The sequence below is a fragment of the Malus domestica genome, chromosome 11, assembly GCF_042453785.1.
Source record: "Malus domestica chromosome 11, GDT2T_hap1".
Classification (NCBI taxonomy): Eukaryota; Viridiplantae; Streptophyta; class Magnoliopsida; order Rosales; family Rosaceae; genus Malus; species Malus domestica.
The window spans coordinates 28,114,608-28,123,238 of NC_091671.1; the positions used below are offsets into that span (position 1 = coordinate 28,114,608).

The 8,631-nt window shown below is 36.2% G+C and overlaps 1 protein-coding gene across 1 annotated transcript; it reads left to right on the forward strand.

Moving 5' to 3' along the window:
- The first annotated feature begins 566 nt into the window (after positions 1–566).
- On the forward strand, positions 567–7,968 carry LOC103448442 (ABC transporter C family member 3-like). The gene is made up of 10 exons (XM_029088846.2): positions 567–3,180; positions 3,333–3,419; positions 3,519–4,163; positions 4,268–4,432; positions 4,686–4,980; positions 5,087–5,301; positions 5,380–5,685; positions 7,159–7,222; positions 7,312–7,551; positions 7,635–7,968. The coding sequence occupies exons 1-10, from the start codon at positions 763–765 to the stop codon at positions 7,742–7,744; spliced, it is 4,545 nt and encodes a 1,514-aa protein (XP_028944679.2). The 5' UTR covers positions 567–762; the 3' UTR covers positions 7,745–7,968.
- The last annotated feature ends 663 nt before the right edge of the window (positions 7,969–8,631 follow it).

Genomic DNA, 8,631 nt, shown 5'->3' on the forward strand with positions numbered 1-8,631 from the left:
TTTTCTGAACTAATGATATTATATAGACAAAGTAGATGGAGATGGGTTTAGTTTTACAATAGATTAGCAATAAAATGGTTCAAATTCACTTTTAGCAAGTATTGAATCTAAGACCTCTAACTTACTAATGAAGAGGAATATCATTAAATTGTTATACTAAGTGGTAATTTTTTGTTAATTTGAAATTAAACAAACCGTAAAAGTCTAAGGCCTCGTTTGTTAAATAGAATAAGTAATGAACTAAGTTAAGGATAATTAGATAAGAGATAATCCTACCATAATCTCATCATCATGTTTGTTTTTGATAGCCAATCAAACCGCTTCGAACTTGCCACTTCAAACCCAAGATTTGACGCTTAAGACACATCATAGTGCAAGGGCAATAATGTTAATTGAAGGTTGAGAAATGCTACTGAAACTCTCTCAAAGTATGGCTCTTTATGAATATTTTATTATAGTTTAACATCAATTTATGTGTCGACTTCGAATTGTTGTTTTTTTCCTCGAACCTACAGTTGTTTGCGTCACCTAGTCTGTCTAAGCGATCTCCGTCATGTGAGTCTTGCGCACTACGTTAGCCTCCTCTCCAGGAAAATTCCACTTTGACATTTCATTCCCTCTTTCTCTCTCTGCACTCTCGTACTTCCACTCCACCCCCCCCACAAAAATATATAACAACACACAAAAATCTTCCTCCAATAACAAAACTCAAACCCCTTTTCCCAGAATTTCAGAACCCCTGAGAAAAAAGCTCCAGAAATCATGGAGTTTTTTGGTTCATCAAACCACGGTACTCTCTCAACCTTCTTCTCACACTACTCATCACTGATGCATCCAGTTACCGATTTTCTGCTCAAACCGGTTTTTATACATGGGTTTTCTGGTTCATTACACATAGTGTTGGTATTTGTGTTGTTCTTCTCTTGGTTGTGGAGGAAATTCAAGGGGGGTGATGGAGGAGGAGGAGAGGCTCCGAAACAGAGGTTTTCGAATAGCCGAAATTCGTACTACAAGCAGGCTTTAATTTGTACTTTCTGTGTTTCTGGGTTTAGTCTGGTTTTTTGTTTATTGAACTACTTTTGTTGGTACAAAAATGGTTGGTCTGATGAAAAAGTAGTGACCCTTTTGGATTTAGCTGTTAGAACACTCTCTTGGGGTGCAGTTTGTGTTTATTTGCATACCCAATTCTCCAATTCTGATGAATCCATTAAGTTCCCAAACTTTTTGAGAGTTTGGTGGGGTTTCTATTTCTCTATTTCTTGCTATTCCCTTGTCATTGACATTGTTCTTCACAAGGATCGTGTTTCGTTGCCTGTTAAATCTTTGATTTTCGATGGTGTCTGTGTTGTTTCGGGTTTGTTTTTCATGTATGTGGGGTTTTTAGGGAAGAAAGAGGACAGAGATTCTGTTCTTGAAGAACCCTTTTTAAACGGTAATCGTAGTACTAGTGTAGGTAATGATGGAGAGTCAAATAAGTCGAGAGGGGGAACAAATGTTAACCCTTATTCGAACGCTGGAATTTTCAGCATTCTTACTTTTGCTTGGATGGGTCCTCTAATTGCGGCTGGCAATAAGAAGGCGTTAGACCTTGAGGATGTTCCTGAACTAGATAAGGTTGACAGTGTATTTGGGTCCTATCCTCGTTTTAAAAGTAAGCTCGATGTGAGGTGTGGTTGGAACGGCAGAGTTACCACACTTCATCTGGTGAAGGCACTAATCTTCTCATCCTGGAAAGAGATTCTCATGACTGCTTCATTTGGGATTTTTTACACATTGGCTTCTTATGTCGCTCCATATTTGATCGACACACTAGTTCAATACCTCTACGGGCGACGGCAGTTCAAAAATGAAGGCTATGTTTTGGTTTCTACATTTTTGTTTGCAAAGCTCGTGGAATGCCTCACTCAAAGGCACTGGTTCTTTAAGACGCAACAGGTAGGAGTAAGAATCCGTGCAGTACTTGTTACAGCCATCTATAACAAGGGTTTGACCTTGTCATGCCAGTCCAAGCAGGGCCACACAAGCGGTGAGATTATCAATTTTATGACTGTCGACGCTGAGAGGATCAGTGACTTCACTTGGTATATGCACGAACCATGGATGATCCTTGTACAAGTTGGCTTGGCCCTAGTGATTTTGTACATAAATCTTGGTCTTGCGGCTATCGCAACATTGATTGCAACGATAATTGTTATGTTGGCAAATGTTCCTTTGGGGTCCTTGCAGGAGAAGTTTCAAGAGAAGTTAATGAAGTCAAAAGATAAAAGGATGAAGGCAACATCTGAGATCTTGAGGAACATGAGAATTCTCAAGCTTCAAGCATGGGAGATGAAGTTTTTGTCTAAAATTAATGAGCTCCGGAAGTCAGAGGCAGGATGGTTACGAAAGTTCGTTTACACTTGGGCCATGACCTCATTTGTCTTCTGGGGCACCCCCATATTTGTGTCCGTGGTCACTTTTGTTGCTTGCATGCTTTTGGGAATCCCACTTGAATCTGGGAAGATCTTATCTGCACTTGCAACGTTCAGAATTCTTCAACAGCCTATTGACAGTCTTCCGGACACAATTTCGATGATAGCACAAACTAAGGTATCTCTTGATAGAATTGCATCATTCCTTTGTCTTGATGACTTGCAGCCAGATGTTATAGAGAACATCCCAAGAGGTAGTTCTGATACAGCAGTTGAGATAGTCGATGGGAATTTCTCTTGGGATTTATCTTCCCCTAATCCAACATTGAAGGATATAAATTTCAAAGTGAGCCGTGGTATGAGAGTTGCTGTTTGTGGTACTGTTGGCTCAGGCAAGTCGAGCTTACTTTCTTGCATTCTGGGAGAAGTTCCGAAGATATCTGGGACTCTTAAGTTGTGTGGGACCAAGGCCTATGTTTCTCAATCACCATGGATACAGAGTGGAAAGATAGAAGAAAACATATTGTTTGGTAAACAGATGGACAAAGAAGGTTATGACAGGGTTCTAGAAGCATGTTCGTTAAAGAAGGACCTTGAAGTTCTATCGTTTGGTGATCAGACGGTTATAGGGGAGAGGGGAATCAATTTAAGTGGAGGGCAGAAGCAAAGAATACAAATTGCACGTGCTGTATACCAAGATGCTGATATTTATCTGTTTGATGATCCTTTTAGTGCCGTTGATGCTCATACAGGATCCCACCTTTTTAAGGTATTTCATTTCTCTATTCTAGTGTGATTCCATATGTAATAAACTGAATCTTCAAAGTTATTTGCATCATCGAACAATTGACATATGCATCAATAATATTCTTTTGTTTGACACTTCATTATTAATTTATTTAATTGACAATTGCACTACAGGAATGTTTGCTAGGCCTGTTGAGTTCGAAAACAATAATTTATGTCACTCATCAAGTGGAGTTCTTGCCGGCTGCTGATCTTATATTGGTAAAATATCCACACAGCTTTTTTTATGAAATTCCAATTTACAATACGTGATATTATCTACTTTGTATATGTCCACTCAAAGTCACTCCTTGTCATCAGGTTATGAAGGACGGAAGGATTACTCAAGCTGGAAAGTTCAATGATATTCTTAATTCCGGAACTGATTTTGAGGAACTTGTGGGAGCGCATGAGGAAGCTTTGTCCGCACTTAATTCTGTAGAAGAGGGGCCTGCTGAAAAAATAAGTGTGAGCAAAGAAGGAAATTCTGCTAGTACTAATAGGGTTGTCCAAAAAGAAGAAAGCATTGATGTTCAAAATAGTAAAACAGATGATTTAGGTGAGCCAAAAGGGCAGATTGTTCAAGAAGAAGAGAGAGAGAAGGGTAGAGTTGGGTTTTCAGTCTACTGGAAGTATATCACCACAGCGTACGGAGGAGCTCTTGTGCCTTTTGTATTGCTTGGACAAATTCTGTTTCAGATCCTTCAAATTGGAAGCAATTACTGGATGGCTTGGGCAACTCCCGTGTCTGAGGATGCAAAACCTGCTGTTACAAGCTCTACACTGATAGTTGTGTACGTTGCTTTGGCTGCTGGAAGTTCTTTATGTATTCTCTTCAGATCCATGTTTCTTGCAACAGCTGGGTACAAGACAGCAACTATACTCTTTAGTAAAATGCACCATTGCATTTTCCGTGCTCCAATGTCTTTCTTTGATTCGACTCCAAGTGGACGAATCCTTAACAGAGTAAGCGAAATATATTTTTAATATCATGCCTGATTGGGTGGTTCAAAGCAAAATATATTTCTAAAATCATGAGTTGAATAAATGTTGTTACATATTTCTTGCAGGCTTCTACTGACCAAAATGTAGTGGACATGAACATGCCGAGTCAACTTGGGGCCCTTGCGAACTCAATGATCCAGCTTTTGGGAATTATTGCAGTGATGTCACTGGTTGCATGGCAGGTTTTCATCATTTTTATCCCCGTGGTTGCAATCTGTATCTGGTATCAGGTAATTTTTCTCACTTTGTTCGAATGCTTCTATCTTATACGTTGTACTGATACATCAACTTATCACATGTATTCAACTGTGGAAAATCCTTCAGTTTTAATTCTTCATTGTTCATGCTCTATTGATGCTCTTTCTTCATGCCTATACATGCCCGAACTTGGCTTCCTTTTTTATTCAAAATTTTACTCCTGTTACATCCAAGAATATACAAGAATCATGTTAAAAAAATGCTCACGAATTTATATTGATGCAGCAATACTACATTCCTGCAGCAAGAGAACTAGCACGATTGGTTGGAATATGCAAAGCTCCAGTGATACAACATTTTGCCGAAACAATTTCAGGGTCAACGACTATTAGAAGCTTCGACCAGGAATCAAGATTCCGGGATACAAACATGAAATTAAACGATAGTTTTGGTCAGCCTAAGTTCCATACCGCAGCTGCAATGGAATGGCTATGTTTTCGCTTGGATATGTTGTCATCTATCACATTTGGATTTTCCTTGATTTTCTTGATTTCTATTCCAGCGGGGGTGATTGATCCAGGCAAGTGATATTCGTCTTTTGTTTTACTGATTATTCTTGAAATAATTGTTAAGCAAATCTATGAATTCTCTCTATTCTTATCTGTTTTGGATGTTTTTCCCTAAAGGCATTGCGGGATTGGCTGTCACATATGGACTTAATCTAAACATGTTACAAGCTTGGTGTATATGGAATCTTTGCAATGTGGAGAACAAAATAATATCAGTGGAGAGATTAATACAGTACACTAATATTCCCAGTGAGCCTCCTCTTGTAATAGAATCCAATCAGCCGGATCGTTCTTGGCCATCACATGGAGAAGTTGATATACGTGATCTTCAGGTACTTTCTGTTCTGGTTTATTTCTTCATACGATGTAGGATCAGTCATGTTTATGACTGTTATTTCATGTTTATGTAGGTCCGCTATGCTCCACACATGCCACTTGTGTTGCGAGGTCTCACATGTACCTTTCCTGGGGGACTGAAAAGTGGGATTGTGGGGAGAACTGGCAGTGGCAAATCAACTCTCATACAGACCCTTTTCCGAATTGTGGATCCTTGTGCCGGCCAGATTTTGATAGATGGTATTGATATCTCTTCAATTGGACTGCATGATTTGAGATCTAGGCTGAGTATTATCCCTCAGGACCCAACCATGTTTGAAGGGACTGTAAGAAGCAATCTGGACCCACTTGAAGAGTACACAGACAAACAAATTTGGGAGGTGGGTTGATTTTAGGGTGCTTTATATTTTGGCCCTTACAACTCATTATTTCTAGATAAAAACTCATCTATCTTTAAAGATTCAGTTTAAGCCCAAATTTAAAATTTGCAAACATACGGGAACACTATTGACCTATTAATACAATTTATTTACACTCATGCCACTCATACTTTATTGTCCATTTTCCAAATTCCTAAATTTATGCCAAATTAAAAGTAGTAGAAAAAGTGAAATAAAATGTAAAAAGTGTTTGCATTAACCGTATCCATGTCAAACTAGAAAAGTAGTTTTTTTTTCGTGATATATTTTGTAGCAATTTTACCCATATTAATTGGTAGGTAAATTAGTTTGTTCCAATTATTTAAAAAAAAATACTACACCTATATTATATATTTTGAATAAAATAACATTCCTCTAACTTGTAGGTAAATTATTTTCTATGTATTGTTATATATGTTAGACACGTTTTGTTGTTGTATAAACATGAGTGGAACATAATATTGTTGATTTTATACATCAAACTGCATTTCTTTTGTTATAGGTAAATTATTTTCCATATACAAGTACTTATGTTAGGCACATTTTGTTGTTGGTACATACAATATTTTGTATCATTGTAAAGAAAGATATTACATTACACCCATGGTATAATTGTTGTAGGTAAATTATTGGAAATTAATTTGTAGTTAGGTAATGAACATTTTGCATCATTAGAAATGAACATTTCAAATAGTAGGTAGGTAAATTAATTTGTTCTAATAAAAAAATTACACTACACATGGGTGTAACATAGTATTTTTAATACTATGCATCGAACTACATTTCTTCTTAATATAGGTAAATTATTTTCCATGTATTAGTACATATGTTAGGCACGTTTTGTTGTTGGTATAAACATTATTTTGCATCATTGTAAAAAAAAGATATTATATTACACCCATGGTATAATTGTTGTAGGTAAATTAATGTGCATGTAGAAAATGAAATACAATGTTCTAATATATTAATAAAAAAAAGGATAAATTCAAAAGTATTCAAGAGTAGGGTCAAAAAAACTGAATCGAATAGTTTTATGAAAATTCAAAGCCTTTCTAAAAAAATAATATGCAATAAATTTTTAACATTAATGTCTTTTTTTTTCTTGTTGCAAAATCATTTACTCTCTCCTTAGAATTAATTGTCTACATCAAATATCTAATAGGGGTATTTTAGGCATGTGAAAAATGTAAAATGTGTGAAGTAATATGAAATTAATGAATTTGCTTATGTGGATCCTAGTCATTGGGTTTTCTTTGAGTAAAAAAGTTATGTAGGTTTTTATATGAAGAAAATTGAGTTGAAAGGGTTAAAATCATATTTTCAGTTGATTTTACATTGATGATAGGAATTTTGTTCCCACTAAATGTTCTTCAGTATCTGATATTTCAGTTCTAAATTGGCGTCACTCGTTAACATGTCTTTTATTTGTTTTAGGCCCTCGAAAAGTGCCAACTTGGAGATGAAGTTAGGAATAAGGAAGGAAAGCTGGATTCCACAGGTTTGTTCTAACATAGAGGCTATATAGATGCTCTCATTTCCTTCAATGTCATGGAGATTATCTGTGCTTATGTTCGAGAATTGCTGCAGTTAACGAGAACGGAGAGAACTGGAGTATGGGTCAGAGACAGCTGGTCTGCCTTGGCCGTGTGCTCCTGAAGAAAAGTAAGGTTTTGGTGCTTGATGAAGCTACTGCATCAGTTGATACAGCTACAGATAATCTGATCCAGCAGACCCTTCGACAACATTTTACTGACTGCACAGTCATTACTATTGCACATCGTATAACTTCTGTTCTTGACAGTGACATGGTTCTGCTTCTAAGTCACGGTTAGCATTGCCATATGAATCTATCCGACGTTCCTAATGATCCCCTTAGTTTTTACTTTAACGTATTTTTTATCGTGTTGCAGGGCTTATAGAGGAATATGATTCTCCAGCAAGATTGCTGGAAAACAAATCATCGTCCTTCGCACAGCTCGTGGCAGAGTACACAATGAGGTCAAATTCCAGTTACGAATAATTTGAAGGACAATTAACAGTCCAAATCTTCACTGTGCTCTAGTCAACTGGGTAACTGTTTTGATAAGCTGTATTTTATATAGGCCATATTTTGTTACAAATGTGTTATGATTAAGTACATTATTCAAGTAATTGGTAATCTCAGAGTTAATGTAGCTGTCAAACTTTGTGCTTGCAATGAAATCTAGAATGTCTGGTTTTAATTTACCAGCATTCAGTTGTGGACGTGCTGTTTCAATCAGGATTGTGGATTAAATTTATATTAAATGCCAAGCTGGGCATAGGTTTTAAGAAAAAAATTACAAAGTTCTGTTAAATATTTTAGGATAAGCCACAAATTTTATTGCAAGTGAGCTTCTGACTGAGGGGATGTATTCAACTTGGAGTTTAAAAGCTTTTAAGAGTATAAGAGTAGATAAATTTATATGTACTCAATCAAGATTTCAAATGAATCTGTAGAAGTTCACAGGTATTCAATCAAGATTTTAAAAGAGTATAAAACTTTTCAAAATTAGAGTGCATTTTTTCAGGATTTTAAAGAGTTCATAAAACTCCAAATGTATTCAACTACAATTGGGTTTTAAAGTATTTTAATGATGAAGTATTTTAATGGATTTAGAGGGATTTTATACTATTTTTTTATAGGCTTTGGGAAATCAAACCTCAACCTCTAAGATTTCTAATGATTTTATCCAAAATTCACATGGAATGTGTGGAACACCATTAAACTCCATGAATTTATAACTCTTTTAAACTTTTACAAATTCTCAATTGAATACGACATGGGAGATTACCATCTTCTCCTCAAGATTATTTTTTTTAGAATATTATAAGGTCCCTTACACTCTGTTTGAATGAGGAAATTTAAGATTACTAGAGAATTTTAAA